The sequence below is a fragment of the Lactuca saligna genome, chromosome 2 (genome assembly GCF_052625555.1).
Source record: "Lactuca saligna cultivar CGN05327 chromosome 2, ASM5262555v1, whole genome shotgun sequence".
NCBI lineage: Eukaryota > Viridiplantae > Streptophyta > Magnoliopsida > Asterales > Asteraceae > Lactuca > Lactuca saligna.
In genome coordinates, this window is record NC_136418.1 from 176,655,039 (window position 1) to 176,672,762 (window position 17,724).

Consider the following 17,724-nt stretch of genomic DNA (forward strand, 5'->3'; position numbering starts at 1 on the left):
ACATTAAAATATTATGTATAATTTAATAAATTAAAAAAACTTATAAAATAATATGTAGAAAAAAATTAATTGAAAATAATCATCAAAATGACATTGATAAATTAAATTAAAGTGCGACAAATGAAAAGAAAAAAAAAAGATAAAAAAAAAAGACTTTATTATTAGGAAGGATTAGTGAGGATTATAATTGATATGGGCTCCCTCACTCCATTTTATGCGTTCGGAACTAAGGCCCAATCCAACATCCGATTTACAATTATAGCCCAGGTCTGGTCCAAAATCCAGGTTACCATTAACAATCCATTAATCGGAATACTAACCTCACGTAACTTCTCCGTAGTCCCACATACTCACCATTTATGATTTATCCCAAAACGTAATTTACTCTCTCTTTCTCTCTTCCCCTCCTCTTTTATTTTTTATTTTTATTTTATTTTTTTCTAGAAAGATGCGTCAATAATGGCTAAAACGATTGGTATTTTTGGTAACGACATGGTAGAAGAAACCAAGGGTTTATCCGGCCACGTATCAATTCCGCATGTGGCAGGAAATATCATTTATGCTTTATTTGCTCATACGCTGTCGTTTTCACTTGCCCACATAACCCAACTATGTTACGTACCGAATCAAGTGACGTCGATTTAAGTGGTCTTTGGTCTTTGGTCGACTATTCTGAATACTTGGTATTTTCTACTTCATATTCTTACGCTTAATCCCCTTAATCTTTTACATACTTTCACAATTGGTTTCTATTATTGGTATGTATTATATTACCATTGAGATTGATATCTATAATATAAAATATTTTTTATATCTAACACACCTAAAAATAAAAAATGATGATACTACTACTAAGATTTGTTTTCGATCATGCAAATGACATGAAAACTAACATAATCGTCGAAAATAATTTGGAATCCTATCAACTCCAATTTCGGCCCAATACTTTATCTATAACAAATACAACTTATATCTATAACCCATATCTACCAACTCTTTGTATTTTTATCATAGATTACTCAGAATCTTGGAGTTTGATTTATATTTTTGGATCTCTTATTTATGTTTTATTTAATTTAATAACTGTTTATCTTATTTTATTTCTAAAATGAATATTCACTAGAACTAAACCTTTGTAAGATGATTAACTCTAGAGGGTCAAAATGGTTATTTTGAAGTGTCCAAATAGCCAGTTTAACAACAATATTAACTTTTTAAAATTTCAATTTTCCCCAATGGCTATATCTGGTTTTTGTATATTTATCCGGAAAAAATCAGGGGGCAAGGTTTTCTGGAATCCAACTTGTATCCAGTGGATCAAATATATCCGATTTGGATATGTTGCAATGGGTTTGTACATCTCTACACTCCGTTATAGCTGACTATTTTGATTTAATGTCTTGCATAACTAAAAATCATATATTGAAGATCGGTCAGTTCTATAAAAAAAATATATACTTAAAAACACTATATGACAATAAAATTTCATCATACATAAAAGTGAATATGTTAAAGTTTCTTAATCATCAATACTGTCTGCGAGACAAAAAAATTCCTCTTCTGAAGCCTCTTTTGTCTTTCTGCATTTCTTCGACATATAAGATTTTATAAGGAAACATATTTGTTTCATGTAAAATTTACTTACAAATCCCCGGTTGTATTCATTAATTCATCAAAACCCTTAAAGATAAGATTACATTAAAAATGGAATTAAAGTTATAATTTGAGAATAATATATTATAAAAATAAAAAAGAATGTAAAGACTAAAGAGCATCTGTTGGGGTATTTCCTATATAAACCACACCTCCTGATTTTCCTCCTTCGCATCAAAGAGGCTTTTATTTCTCCAACCAATACCTCTTTTTCTAGGCGGGCTCAAACAAAAAGTTGTAACTTGTAAGGATTTAAATATTTTAGATCGTTCATTAGTTTTTTATTATTATTGCGTTTAACTCTTTTTCTTCACATATGATACAAATAGATTTACTTGCGATTATTAATTTAATAATAAAAAATGGTTTAAAATGATGTAGAAACTTCATGTTCGTCCTTAGTCGATTAGGATTACCTTAGTTTCATGATTCATAGCATCAATAACTCCTCCTTTAACCTATTTTACTTCAACCATTCTTTTATTCATTTTTTCATTTACATCTCATTTAATTATAATTTCTTTAGTTGATGTTTAATGTAATTGGTAAGAATTTGAATTTAAGTTATAACAAAACAGATTTTAATTTGTTATTTTTTTTATCCATGTTGATTTCTTTAATAATCTGTTAATACATGTTTCCTTTATGTTTTTTTTTTTTTTTTTTTTTTTTTTGTGAATGATTTATTTCATAATGTGTAACTGGGCACTTTTATTTTTTACTTTCTTGACACAAAAGTCCCTTGTATTTTTCGACTGCAGAACATATTCACCAACATCAACAATGGCCATTCCAAAGACAATCATTCTGCAAATCGATCAGTTTTGTAATTGTGAGGGATGCATACAAAAGGTGAAGAATACGTTTTGTGAACTTGGTGGTGTCAAATTGTTAGAAATGAACCCTGAGATAGGTAAATTCATCATCTCGACTACTAAACACTCAGATGTGATCAAATACGCTTTAGAGCGCACATTTTCTAAGAAAAAAGTCATTCTCTTTGAAAACCCTAAGCATCCATGTCAACCTCCTATCCATAACCACCAAAATGTGATCATTAATCATAACCATATTCATCAAGTACCTCCTTCGATTACTACCAATGCATATGATGTGGCTAAAGTGTTGGCGACAACAACTCATGCTAATGGACTACAAAGTGTGGAGATCACACATATGAAGCTCAACTTCAACAACTTTGAAAACCGACCAAGTGTTAGATCAAGACATGCAATCAACAATGTTACTCCACCATTGAAACCGAAACATACAAGACATGCATGCATCACCTCTACAAATAATTGCAATGGCATCACCTCCACAACAACCATCTCGACTAAGGAATGACAAGCATTACTTTGACAGGGTGGGAATACCAAGCCATGAACTTCATCAGTCCCACAACTCAAAATACATCAAGTTCATGAGAATTCTCTCAAATAGTTTCTGTAATATCTTCCTTTTATCATGTATTATAGCTTTGATTTCTATTTATTTTATCTTATTGTTCTTATACTTGTGATTTGGGATACATAAAGGATGTAAGCTTTTAAATATATTTTTATTACTTAAATGATAAGTATTAATTTTTTTTATAATTACATATAATTACTTTTTTTTTTTTACATAATTTCTTAACAAATTAAGTTTAAACATCATGTTTTGAAGCATTAAAACAGCAACCATTTATCTATTTGTCATTTTTTCTTACAACTAATCTCATGTTAAAATTGATAGATGAAATTAATATTAATAAATATTTTGAAAATGAGTTTAAATCATAAGATAAAATAGTAATATACTTTCATTTGGTATATCCTCTAGATCTATGAATTTATTCTTCAAAAGAATCGATTTTATCATATAAAAAGGCTTAGCAACGCAACTTGTTGTTCGTTTGCCTTCTTATTCGTTATATAAAACTAAAATAAATATAATGTATGCGTTTAGTTTATCCGCAAAACATTCACTTAAGAGGGAATAAAAAAGGGTTGGGCTAGTCAAATATTGACTTTTCTTGATCTAATTCTTCGAAGCGGTTTTAAAACTGATCTGGACGAAAAAATTGTTTTGTGCGCCTGTGCTGTAGTGTAGAAGTAGAATAGTTTGGAGTTTGGATTGCAATTGAAAAAGGTGCGCAAAGATAAACCAGCTATGAATTTTAAAAGCAGTCAAGCGCAAAATGAGAGTGGTTAAAAACTCATTGTCTTGACCGCGAATCTCGCTAACCGTTGAATTTTGGTAAATAGCACGCGCTCACGCGCAGCAGAAGCAGAATACGCGTCGTCTGGAATACTCACGAACATACCGCGTTTAGCTATTTCTGGGATCATACATCTGGTTCTGGAACGTTCTTGGCTACTTCATCTATATTGCTTGCGCCCCTTAAACTTTGAGGTATTTGCACAAATGGCTGAAGAGTTTTTACTAATTTTAAAGAAAACCACATTAATGTTCATTTTCTTATGTCAAAGTAATTGAATCTTATTTTACATTTGCAAATAGAATGCCACCTCTATGAAAAAAAAAAAAAAACACATCGAAATATGTGCGTTATAATTACGGAGATCTTGATGATTATGTAATATTTATAATTTACAGTCAAACTAAAATAGTTGAATAAACTACAACACTGTTTAAGAGATAATGTTGCTATTTAATAATCGTTTTTAATTATGTTTTAGTATATTCTAATTGTTTTAGAAAGTGTAGTAAGTGTATAATAAAATTAAGTAATATAAGCAAACTCGTATTATATAAATTAGAACTAATTGTTGCAACTAAATGCACCCCCATAAAATAATTAAATTAGCTTAAACCTACATAGAATATATCAACAATAAAATTTAATTTCATCATGTTCGGTGCTTGTTGAAAGAACTTCTTAAGGTCCTATATATGTGATTTCACACTCATATGCATTTCAGAAGACCACATAACGACGAGCAACACTTCGTTTGTACTAGAGTACTAGACATTTAAATAAATTTATATAATTGCAAATAATTTTGTATCTCAAATAAAATATAATTGTCCATCATCTTGCTAGTATATCACATGAAAAAGGTTATAAAAAAACAAATAGATATATTCCCGTTGTATATGTCTATGTGTGGAACATAGTAGTCCACCATGCAAGTTTGACATTCAAATGACAATAATCACAAATGCTTATCATATAGGATGTTAAACACTTCTATCACGTCGATAAGAGTCAGGGTTGAACCTGAAGCAGGGTACAACCGCACAAAGTCTTTGATGTGAAAGGGCCCACAAATATTAATCCGTCATTAATCATTTGCTATCTGTTTTGCTAATCCATCGCTATCCCCACAATGGAAGCATGGCCATTGAAGAGTGGATTCAACACAGGAAGTTTAAGATTCAAACTTTGGCATGCCTAAAAAGTAGTTAGTGTTTTACGATTGACCTTCCATGTAGGCCTTAAGGTGAGTTGACGCAGGCTCCATAAATGACATTGTTTGCCATTCTTTTTTAATACAAAACTTTAGGTATACATTTTTATTGTGCGTAAAGGCCTTAAAAAAACTACGGATCAACCTAGTTACGATAAGTAATACTTATAGTCATGGGACACACACTCAATCAAAAATCAATCAATCAAACCCTAAATACATGTTTGCAAGTAGTGTACGATCTTCATATATATATATATATATATATATATATATATATATATATATATATATATATATATATATATATATATATATATATATATATATATATATTGGTTTTGGAAACAATTGCCTTACTTAAAACACTAATTACTATAATGCCATTTCATTAAACAATTTAAACTAGTTTAATTATCAATATTTTCTCCTACGGGGTTACCTCCACAAAGCATTTTTCCTTTGAAGCCTCTTTATTTTTCTTGTCCACTTTCTTCAACATATTGGATTTTAATGTGAACTAATTTTCTTTTTAAATAATTTTCCTTTTGAATCCTTGGCGTTATTGATAAATACATCAAGACCCTCTAGAACTAGGTTAACCGTTAACTTATAAAAAGAATCAACATCTCTTATGATGATACCAAGTTATAAAATAATTAAAAATGTTGACCATAGCTAACACGTAAGGACCAATCTATTCACTTCTTCCCTATATAAACTGCACATTTCTTGGATCATTTCTTATCTTTTTCCCTCACACCAAAATAGATCTTCTTTCTTCGTCGAAAACATCTCTCCGTTGCTGGCTGCATAGATATTTGTAAGTATTCTTAATACTTTTAGATCATTTTATCACTTTATTTCATTACATTTTTATCTTTTTCTTGATTTTTCATACACATACTTACATTTAATTATTGTTTTTAAATTAATATTCCTATTAATATAACATTTCAAAATCGTGCAGAAATTTCATCTTCATCCTTCGTCGATTAGCATTGAGTACTTAGTTTTCCGGTTTGATCAAGAACTCCTCTTTTAATCTTTTTCACTTCAATATTTCTTTTATTTATTTATCCATTCATTTTATATATAGTTATTATGGTACTCCAAGTTATAATAGACTTTTTTATTTATTCAATGATCTGTGGCATTATCTCAATATAATTTGTTGTCAACTGATTAACAGCTAATTATCTTCATCTATGCCTTTCTTAATCAATCACTTATAATTTGTTTATCTAACGTTTAATGGTTTTGGTGTCAATTGGTGTTTAATTTATAGGAAAACACTGTTTAATCGTCTCGTTTATCGATGTTGATATATTTAATCATTCATTATAACTTGTATTTATTTGTTTGTGGGCGAGGTGTGTTTAGGAAGTCAAACTTCAGATCATATTGTTCTGATCGGAGACTAATTAATTATATGTTTGAGGATTGTTATTTAATTTTCTGATATGAAACTCCTCGTATGATTCGAATGCAATTTATTATATTTACAGCAAGCATCAATGACGACCACTCCAATGACAATTGTTCTTCAAATCGATCCGTTCTGTAACTGTGAAGGACACATACATCAGGTGAAGAAGACACTCCGTGATATTGGAGGTGTCAAATTGTTAGCAATGAACCCCGAAATGGGGAAATTCACCATCTCAACTGCTAAACACCCTGAAGTAATCAAATTTGCTTTTACTCAAACCTTTCGAAAGAAAAATATCATTTTGTCACTAGAACATCCAAATCAATTGCCTGGTTTTAACAACCCAGATAATTTGATGAATATTAGTCGTCAAACTCCTGTTTCTTTTGTAACTCCTCTAGGTACTGCTGATGTTCATGATATAGCTAAAGCATTTGTGACAATGTCACATGCCAAAGGATTAAAAACTATGGAATTCACTCAATCAAATACTATTAAGATGAACTTCACTAATCGTGATAATGATCAACCATCTACCTCTAGGTCATCTTTAATTCACAATGTTCGTGATGATCCTAATGATGTTCATGTTAAATATGATGGTTTTGAATATGGTCCTCCATTGACACCACCTCCCCCAAATACTACTAAGCCATCAGCCCCACTCATTCCTACAACTGAAAATTATGTTTATGGGCATCCTGCTGAGTTATATGGTGTCCCAAGAAGTTCAAGGTATGATGATCCACATGGCTGTTGCACCATTCTTTGAGCTAGTAAGTATATTTGTCTATGTTTCATATTTTGTTGTCTTGTATTAGATCCATTTATTTTTCTTTTGTTATATTCCATGTATTTCAATTCTTATTATATTTTTGATCTTATACTTGTAATGAGTGGGTTGTTTAGTTTCAGCTATTAATGGTTGTTTGATACTTTTTCCTTTCAATATATACATTTTATATTTGTTTTTGTTCAAACATTACCTGGTTCTCAAAGGTTTACATGGTAAAAGAAAGTTATAAAGTATTCTAATACGTACATACAAACAATTCTATTGTAAGAGATATGCAAGTAGTATGTGGTGTGACTTTTGCTTAAACGTATCACTTAATTTTGTATGCCTTCGAGTGAGAGATCAATCGACACATATGGCTTTACACAAACTATGACATACAAATTTAAGCTTGCCTAGCTAGGACAAATGGTTATAAAACCTAGCATGGTGCGGTTTGGTGTGGTTTTCAGACCAAACCGAACCGCAAACCGCATGGTGCGGTTTTTGCATTCTTAAAACCGTTGGGTGCAGTTTTGCAATGGTTCGGTTTTTCGGTTTTAAAATGCGGTTTCGGTTTGTATCGGTGCGGTTTCGGTTTTTAAACCGTGTTAAGAATTTGGTGCAGTTTTTTTTTTAAGGTTTTTTTGTGCGGTTTTTTTAAACTGTAAGAACTAAAAACCATGTGCATATAAACTTGTATTGTTCTGTTTTTTTTAATACATTCATTTTCAGCTCAAAACAAAATTACATAATAAAAAATTGTAAGTCGCTTAAAATACAACTTGTGACCACTCTCACAAACTAATTAATGATTGAAGGTTGGTTGATTTTGACTTAATTTGCTACAAGTTTATTACATGTAATCGATTAGTACGTTTGGCTAACAATAAAACATTTTTTTGCACCCCATATAGTTTTATACAAACACAAAATAAACATATAATAAATATATTGTCGTTTATAACTATTTTAAATAGAATGTATATAATATACATTGATTGATTTATTACTATACACGCTTGTGGTGCGGTTCGGTTTTGATGGACCGGTTTTTAGGATAAAAACCGCACCGCACTGTTAACCTCGGTTTTTGCTAAAATTAAATCCGCACCATTGGTTTTTGCATCGGTTTCGGTTTTTCGGTTGCGGTTTATTGTGGTTTTGTCGGTTTTTCTTTAGTCGGTTCGGTTTTTGCTCACCCCTAATAAAACTAAAACCCAATCTACCAGGTACAATACTTTCAAACCATCCCCCTACGGTTAACAACTACAATTTATATTTTGTGCATATTTTGTAAAAAACATAATAATTAATGTTTTTTAAAAGCAAAAACACCGCTTCAAATTTGACTAACTGTTTGTAAAGAGCAAATGTATTAGATGGAACGTGTTTTTTGTAATACTTTTCATCTATAGGGTTCCGTTTGTAACTTCCTATTCTATTCATCCAATACTATAAATGAAGTATTTTTTTCTTTCACTCACAAACTCCAAATTCTTCATATTTCCATATAATTTACTTAATTTATTAACTTAAATATGTTGTTACTTATAAACATTATCATAAATAGAAGATTTCTTGAATTATTAATATAATATACTAAATTTGTTGACTTCAATATAATGTTAAATACATAACTTCAATTAAATATTAAATAAAATGAAAAATATAGTGTAAATTAAAACCTAAACTAAAATATCAAATAAAGTTTTAAAAATTCAACATATATTTTTTAAAATAGTTAAAAGAAAATTATTAGATTCGATAAATATAAAAATATTAAATCTAAAAGTCGAATTAACTAAAAGATATCTAAAAACTATTTTTTATAATAACTAAAACTCAATTAAGTTGTTTTTAAATTAATTTATAATAATAATTAAAAATAACATAAAGTTATAAATTAAATTATGTTACATTACAAACAGTGGTTGATAATCTATCTATATCTATATCTATATCATCATATATACTTATAAAGGAAACATTTATCCCTTTACCGCATTCATTTGAAATTCACATGCATTTTTCCTTTCATTATATTCATTTGAAACTCCCATGATTTTTCAATTTCTTTCTAATAATAACTATAATTTGGTTAATTAGGTTAAATAAATATTAAACCTAAAGTGTAGTCATATATAAACTAAATTTCAATATTAAAATAATATATTTACTTCTATTTATAAAGTTATGTTTTTTATCTCTTAACATATTATATTTAATTTATTAATTTTAATATATTGTTGGATGTAAATCATTATCGTTTTACAGATATAATTTTGGAATAATTTGTGTAAAATACTTAAATTATTAATTTAAATATAATATTTCAGGGTCAACTTAAATATAAATTTTAGTTTAACTTAAACAACCCAAAGAATATTTTGTAAATATTTAAAAGTGATAAATTGTAGTGTCTTTCTAATAATGATTATAAGTTGGTTAATAAGGTTAAATAAATATCAAACTTAAACTGTAATCATAAATAAATTAAATTTCAATTTTAAAATAATATATTTACTTCTACTTATAAAGTTATATCTTTAACTTTAATATATTATATTTAATTTATTAGATTTAATATGTTGTTATATGTAAACCATTATCAGTTTAAAGCTACAACCTTTGAAGAGTTTGGACAAAATAATTAAATTGTTAACTTAAATATAATATTACAATGTCAACTTAAATATAAATCTTTGTTTCCACCTATAAAACCAAAGATTATTTTGTAAATAGTTATAGGTGATAAATTGTAATAATAAATGCAAAAACTAAATTGTAATCTCAAATTTAACTAAAACATTTTATAAAGATACTTTTATAATCGTTAAAAGTTTTCAAATAAGTAGCTTAAAATAACTTATAATAATAACAGTTAAAATTAACTCTATACAAATGATTATATTGTTACCTTTAAAATCAAAAAATTATGTTTGATATTTTAAATAGTTATAATGATATAAATTAAAGCATTAAGCAAATATATTTTAAAAAATTAATTCAAAATAACAATTATAAATAACATTAAACCATATATTATATTTAATTTTATTCATGTGTAACTCGCATGTAGAAGTCATTTAAACAATTTAGATTATGAAGTTATAATAAATGTATAGATTTTCATATAATTCAAAATAATCAATATATTATATCAATTTAGTATACAAATTATTATATCAAATTTAACAACATTATTATTATTTTTTAAAAAAACATATATTTGTAAAGACTTAAACTATATATGTGTTTTTGCGCATTACAATGTCAACTTAAATATAAGTTTTATTTCCATTTAAAAAACCAAATAATATTGTGTAAATAGTTAAAAGTGATAAATGCAAAAACTGAATTGTAATATTAATTTAATTAAAATATAACAAAACTGCAAATTTAGTCCTTGTGGTTTGCAAAAAACTTTGGATAGGGTCCAAAAAATTTTCGAGTTGCATGGAAGGTCCAAAATAAAAACTTTTCCATGAATTTGGTCCAAATAAATATGAAAAGACTATTTTGCCCTTGTTATTTCTTTTTTTACATTTTCTTTGTTTATTTTGATTGTTTTAATATAAAAGAAAAAAAAAACGGGCATGACCAGTTGACCATACAATACCCACCCTACATATGTATTGAATGAGAATGCTATACATGTTTGATATTTATTTAACTTAATTAACCGAATTAACCTGTATATCATTCTCATTCTCAACTCTGAAAGAAGACTGATAACCTTTGAAGTTGGAGATTCGATTTTGCTTAAAGTCTCGCCGTGGAAAGGACTTATAAGATTTAGTAAAAAGGGAAAGTTGAGTCCAAGGTTTATTGGACCGTTTAAAGTTCTTCAAAGGATTGGGAACCAAGCTTACAAGCTCGAATTACCCGAAGAACTGAATGGTATTCATAACACTTTTCATGTGTGTTATTTGAGGAAGTTCACGAGAGAAGTTCCCGACATGATTCCATTTTCAGAGTTGAGAATTGATGAAAATAAGAGGTTAATTGAAGAACCAGAGGTAATTATTAACCGAAAGACTAAGAAGCTTCGATGCAAGATGGTCGAATTAGTGCTTGTTCGTTGGAAATATATGAATGGACCAAATCTCACCTAGGAAACGGAGAGTGACATGTTGAGTCGCTATCCGCATTTGTTTGTTGATGTGTGATTCCGGAGACAGAATCATCCTAAGGGGAGAGAATTGTAACGTCCACGTTTCCAGGTTAGGCATGATTGTTGATGTAATAGCCTAAGTTAACCCTTGTAACTCTTTTTAAAGTATTAATGATGAAATATTTGAGTATTATGTAATTTATGTGTTTATTTTCTGAATTATTATAATTTAATGAATTAAGAATAAAATACGCGTCAAAATTAAAGTGTGAGATAAGCTCGATATCTTTGCATGAAGATGCAGTGGTTGAAACAAGGATTCCATAGATATAAAGAATGGCGAAATCTGAGTTATAACAAAGAAGTTATTACATGTCGAAGTTTCGCGATAGAACTGGCAACGCTGAATGATGTAAATAGTGAATTTACGATAGAGTGATATTTAGCCTTAGTAATGTAAATGAAAGTCTTAGAATACGTTAAACTGAGAGCGTGAATAAAAAGAACGCCCAAATCTGACTTCGTATGAGGAAGTTATGATTTTTCGAAGTTTCGACTTAGCGGTATGCAGCCCGAATACTCGATTTGAGATTGAGCGGTTTTTAGCTGACACAATCTAAATGAGAATACAAGATCTCGTCGATAGTAGTCGAACGGTAAAAAGACAGACGAAAACGGAAATGAGAATACAAGATCTCGTCGATAGTAGTCGAACGGTAAAAAGACAGACGAAAACGGACGTCAGATGAAGAAGTTATGAATTTATAACAGAATTTTCCTGTACCAGCCTACTAAAAATAAATAATAAAAAATAAATTCAAAATTAGCCGACAGAGTCTAAATGAAAGTTGTAGAGCATAGTCTCACCTACGTCGAAAACGGAGTTCGTATGAGGAATACATGAATTTTTGAAGTTTATTGAATAATTAAAATAATAAATTTAATTATAAATTCCGTTATTATCCAAATGGGGGGAGTCAGCGACCTTATCCGGGTTACGCCCAACGTAACTAGGATTTACGCCTAGAGTAAATCGAGGATCCAGCCCCCTATAAAAGTAAGTCGAGGCTGCCGAGTTTCAGCTGCTATTTTCTTTCTTTCTCTCGCGTTTTTGCCTCGTTTTGCGTGCAAATTATACCTCGAATCCCCAATATCATTCCCGAGCCCCGAAGCTCTGCCCGCGAGAAGCCCGGTTTTTGTGAAGATCTTCCATATCTACCGAAGAATACTACTTTTACAAGTCGTAGTGCTGTCCGATCATCTTCTGATCAAGTGAGTGTGTAGTTATTTTCTTCTAACGCATAGTTACGAAGTATTTTATATGAAATATGTGTTATGTGTATATTTTGTTGGTTATATGTGTGAATGTATATTCACTTTCTTCTATCTCATAGATATGATTTATTCTCTATGATATATGTGTTATGTGTATGTGTCTCATCTGTTGTTTGGAATATGTATTGAATGAGAATGTTATACAAGTTTTAAACTATGTATAAAAATATATATTTTTATCTACTAATATGTTGGGTAGAACATGGGTAGATAGTTGATGTGTGATAAACAGATGAGAGGCCTCAATGTTGTTGTTGTTGTTGATCTAGTTATTCAGCGGAGTATGGATAACGACCACAGACTCTTTCTAGACAGTCCTGTGGAACGCTAGCAAGCTCATAACCTGTAGGTATTATGAACGATGTGTTCACCGGTGTACTCTATCCCCCTCATGGTTGCCTTTAGGACATCTATTGTTGAGGAAACCCCTTTGCAGTAATGTCCGTCCCGATGAAAATCCTAGGTTAGGTCCTTTGAGATAGATGTTGTTTTAGGGACGTAAAGTGAGGATAACGGGAATGGGTAATCGGATTATTGTTGGTTGGTAAAAGTAAATATAATTATTTGTTGCGGGTTGAAAACCCTATATGCTCACCAGGCTCCCAAGTCTGACCCACTCAATTTATTTGTATTACGGGTAGTGGCGCGAGGTCATAAGATGGATGAATCATCAAGTTATTTTGTTTATTAGACCAGTTGTTATATGTAACTATTGTATGGTCTATCTTTTGTTGTTTATGCTTTTGTGTCTGTATCGGAACATTACATCCCGAGTTTTGATTATATAATGAAAATACATTTCTTTATGAAATGCTTTGATAAGTATTATTTTATCATATTTTGTTTTTGGGCACATTCTGCAACTCTTTTAAATCAAGAGGATTTACTCTGAAATTATTTTAAAAACATAAATGAAAACGGTCTTTTATGGCCGTGATTTTGGGGATGTCACATCAATGATTCTTATGGTGTGGGCCTATGGTTATTTAGGATGGGCTAAACCAATATAGTAGTCCATGGATAGTCCATGGAGGTTTAACCTATGGATCCTAAGTAATATGAAAGGTCATGTCCATTAGGATTTACATGGATGTAACCTTAGACTTTGACACACTATGTAAGAAGTCCCTAAGCTCCTAAAATCGACACTAGTGATATTTGGAAGAGCTATAGCTGATTTTGTGTGCAAGTTACCCTCGCTCAAGTCCTCCATTGTTGGTGGTGTTTTGTGAAGCATTTGAGACATCACATTTGGGGTGCTAGGCTCTTAAAGGCTCAAGTCAACTAGCTACAACAAGAGGTAAGTCATCTAATTAATTTTTGATATACAAGAACCCATGTTTTGTATGCTAGTTAGGATAATGCTTTGGAAAATCAAATTGCATGTATAATTAAGAAAACATAGATCCAAAACATTTAGGGCTGTATGTGAACCTTAAGGTTGTTAGAGTGCTCAAAACCCATCAAGAGGTTGGTAGTGAGTTAGGTGATGATGATGTTGATGCTATGTAATGGGATGACTTCTCGACCAGGTTTTGAGATGAATTTGCACCGACGATTGAGATGAAACAGTTGGCGCGAGAGTTTCTGGATGTCTGCCAAACTACTGAGACTATGGCAAAGATCACTGCCATGTTCCGGGAGAGGGCTTTATTGGTACCGCAGTATGCATCAGATGAGGAAATAAAGAAGGTGAGATATCATGATATGCTGCAGGATGACATCAGGGAGTTTGTGTTCAGAGTGAGAGACCCTGAATGATATGGTTTCTATAGCCCGAGTGTGGGAGATCGATTTGGAGCACCTCAGGAAGAGGGGATTCGATCAATTGCATACAATAGAGGGTCCCGGGAAGAGACCCAAGACTTCTGATCAACATTAGAGAGGCCAACAGAGTCGGGCTCAGTGCGGCACGTGTGGGAAACCACACGATGGAGTTTGTCATTCCAGGGGTTTGGGCTGCTACAAGTACGGCATCGTTAGCCACGTCAGCAGGGATTATCCTCAGGGGTGTAACCCCATTATGTTTCCGCTGCTATCAGGTGGGCCACAAGAAGGCCGACTGTCCGATGTTGCCGGGTGGAGCAATGAGTGCACCTTCTCCGACTACTTTGAGGATCAACGATGGACGAGAGGGTTGGGCAGGAGCCCTAGCGAAGAGGAATCAGGATTTGTAGTGTCAGATAGAGGAGGTTAGGACTCCAGTAGGTGATGTTGCGGGTATGTATCTTTTGCTTTCTTTTTGGTTTTGTCTAAATTTTGTTGTTTGGAATCTTACATCGGTTTGGGTATGCGTATCTTTGGTTTATTTCTCTGTTTATGTTTGGGTTATATCTTCAAGAAAAGTTATATGCCATTTGCATGCCATGAATGATTAGTGGTTTAGTGAAGGGTTGTTTCTCTTATAAAGGGTTTGGAGTGTTCGATTTTATCTTGGTTTGTAGTCGAGACTGGTTCTAGCGCATTATATGGAAGGTTTATGGTCAGGATTCAGCGGTTTAGTTATCCAGTATTGCTAGGATTCAGTAATTTTAGCATTAGTGTGCGGATTGGCTTTTGGGGGTGCCGAGGGAAGTGGTTTATTGTTGAGGTTCAGGTTGTAGCATTCGTCTTCGGGACATCAATATTAGAGTGTGATATAATTTTAAGGATCCAGGGTTATCAATGTTGTTGGGATTCGAGAAGTGTTCAGATGGTCTTTAGGGTTTGTACGGTCTTTGGGGTGGATAGTGATGGAACACTAGCATTGGTAAGCATCGGTTGTCAGCAGATCGATCATTGGAGGGTAATATGGATTAGAAATCCTTCAATTCGCGTGTGTTGTGAGGACTTAGTTAAGTCAAAATGGTGGATAATCGTTCAGGTATTCAGGACAGAAGAAGGTATGAAACTAGGATGAGTTTTGCATCCCCATCGAGGAGGAAGGCGGCCCAAGTGACTATCTGGATTGAGGATCGTGTGAGTTGGGAGTTCAGGAAACTTCCCACCATTAGGTTCACATCTTCTTGGTGCTCGATAGCAGGCTTTGGGTGTTGGGTCAAGTGCGTGCTCGACTCTAGTCATGACTCAAGTTCAACTTGGGTGTTGGGTCAAGTGCGTGCTCGACTCTAGATTTGCTCGAATTGATTGATTAGCGATAAGGCTTTGGGCGACAGTTGTGGCAAGGTGGAAGTGATGTAAGATTGATGGGTGGCCTGTAGCATTCGTTAGTTAGCAACTAGTATAGAAGTATTGTAAGACTGTAGGGGTGGCCCGTAACATTCACTATTGGTCAGTTAGTGTAGGAAATGTTGTAAGACTACGGGGTGGCCCATAGCATTCATCGGTCCCCTGTACAGGGGTGAGATTGTGGCAAATCTGTGATTTGCTCATATATTTCTTCAGATGGTTTAGGCCAAGGTGAGTCTGTTCGCAAGGCTATGCGAGGGCCACAACATGTTTGGAATTAGGAATTGGATGGTTACAGGAGACTGGGTATGAGATAAGACTATAGTTGGTCATATAGCGTTCAGTTTAGCATCAGGTTGGTGTCGTGATGGTTCGGGTAATTATTGCCAGTCGAGGTTTTCTTTCGGAAGTCGTGTAGGGAGACTGTCTGAGTGTCTTTTGGCTCAGAAACCAGGTGGGAGTCTGGTATTTTAGATAGTTGAAACAAGGGAGTTCTGGGCTGCTTTGGAAAGCAGCTAGAAGGCGGTTTGATGTTCCTTGACCAGTACTAGTGATTTGGGATTCTTGTGTGTGGTAGCTTGTTGATCGGAGAATCCTTAGCCTCTTTCAGTGGGATTAAATAATCTTAGAGTAATTGATTTGAACCTATTACGCAACTCTCTCTTGAGTCTAACCGTTTTAGGGATGTGTCTTCTACTCGAAGGATTATCTGAGCCATCTGTTAAGTATGGGAGTTCTACATCTAGTTATGGTCAATAAAATTTTCCTGTTAGTAGCGTCGAGATGATCAGGTTTGGAAGTGTTACGTTTGGTCTATTGTTTGTTTGGAATTTGGCATGGAGTTATTTCAGCGTGGTTGGTCTGACGGGAGTTAGACCAATGTAGATTCCAGGTTTCGGGAAGGGAAGAAGTGGTTTCCTTTGGGTGCTCAAAGTTTATTTTCTTCGGTTGGAAAGTTCTTCTTGGGTTGGTTTCGGTTTCTTTGGGAAGTTTTTTGTATGCTCAAGGTTGTGATTGTGTCCCTCAAGCTGTCGGGATTGCTGGGGATGGTAAGGAATGATTTCAAGGACGAAAAAGGATTAAAGTGAGGGGGAGTTGTAACGCCCAGTTTCTAATCGCTTCATTATTTGGGACCGTGGCCCGATCATCAGTTACCATAAGGCTTAGGGCATTGGGAAAGAAAGGTTTAGACCCATTTGGATGTGGGTGGTGTTGGTTATGTGATGATAGAGTTCAGTTTGTGTTTTAGAGCCTAAGGGTATCGTTAATTCATTGGTTCGGGCCTTTTATGAATTTTGGAGTTTAGTTCTGATGGATTTTAGGCTGAATAAACTTGATATACGTGTAGGTCTTCTTGTTACCTTTCCGTGGATATAAAGGATATTGAAAACGGATAAGGGATACAAAATTTATGATCATTTGAACTTAGAAGGGTTTGGACCATACCGGGTATGCATGGCGTACAAGGGTGGTACGTATGACGTACATAGGAATTTGGACGTGGGAGCATTTGGGAATACCCTGCATTCCCCAAGGGAACGCGCTGTGTTCGTCAGGCCAGATTAAACCCTAATTTAGGGTCGTGGACCCTATTTAAAAACCTTAACTCACCTCCAACCCTCCTTTCTTTCAGACTCTATCATATCTAACCCTAAGAAAGAAATCCTAGCCTCCATTTGAGTATTTCTCGAGCTTTATTGTGGTTTGAGTGTGTTTTGGTGCTTGAGGAAGAAGAAGGGATTTCTGGAAGAGTCATTTATTGGCTTGGAGCTTTCGGAACCAAGATTTATTCAGATAGATCTAGCCTTTGGAGTTGTAAAGTCGTAAC

At 32.7% G+C, this 17,724-nt stretch overlaps 1 protein-coding gene across 2 annotated transcripts; it reads left to right on the plus strand.

The window, feature by feature from the left end:
• The first annotated feature begins 5,824 nt into the window (after positions 1 to 5,824).
• On the plus strand, positions 5,825 to 7,481 carry LOC145032946 (uncharacterized). Of its 2 annotated transcripts, XM_078981911.1 has the most exons (3): positions 5,825 to 5,892; positions 6,040 to 6,089; positions 6,578 to 7,481. In XM_078981911.1, the coding sequence occupies exon 3, from the start codon at positions 6,587 to 6,589 to the stop codon at positions 7,271 to 7,273; it is 687 nt and encodes a 228-aa protein (XP_078838037.1). In that variant the 5' UTR covers positions 5,825 to 5,892; positions 6,040 to 6,089; positions 6,578 to 6,586; the 3' UTR covers positions 7,274 to 7,481. The 2 variants fall into 2 exon arrangements, with proteins under 2 accessions (XP_078838037.1, XP_078838038.1); XM_078981912.1 differs by lacking the exon at positions 6,040 to 6,089 and having other exon boundaries at positions 5,833 to 5,892.
• Positions 7,482 to 17,724: the final 10,243 nt, after the last annotated feature.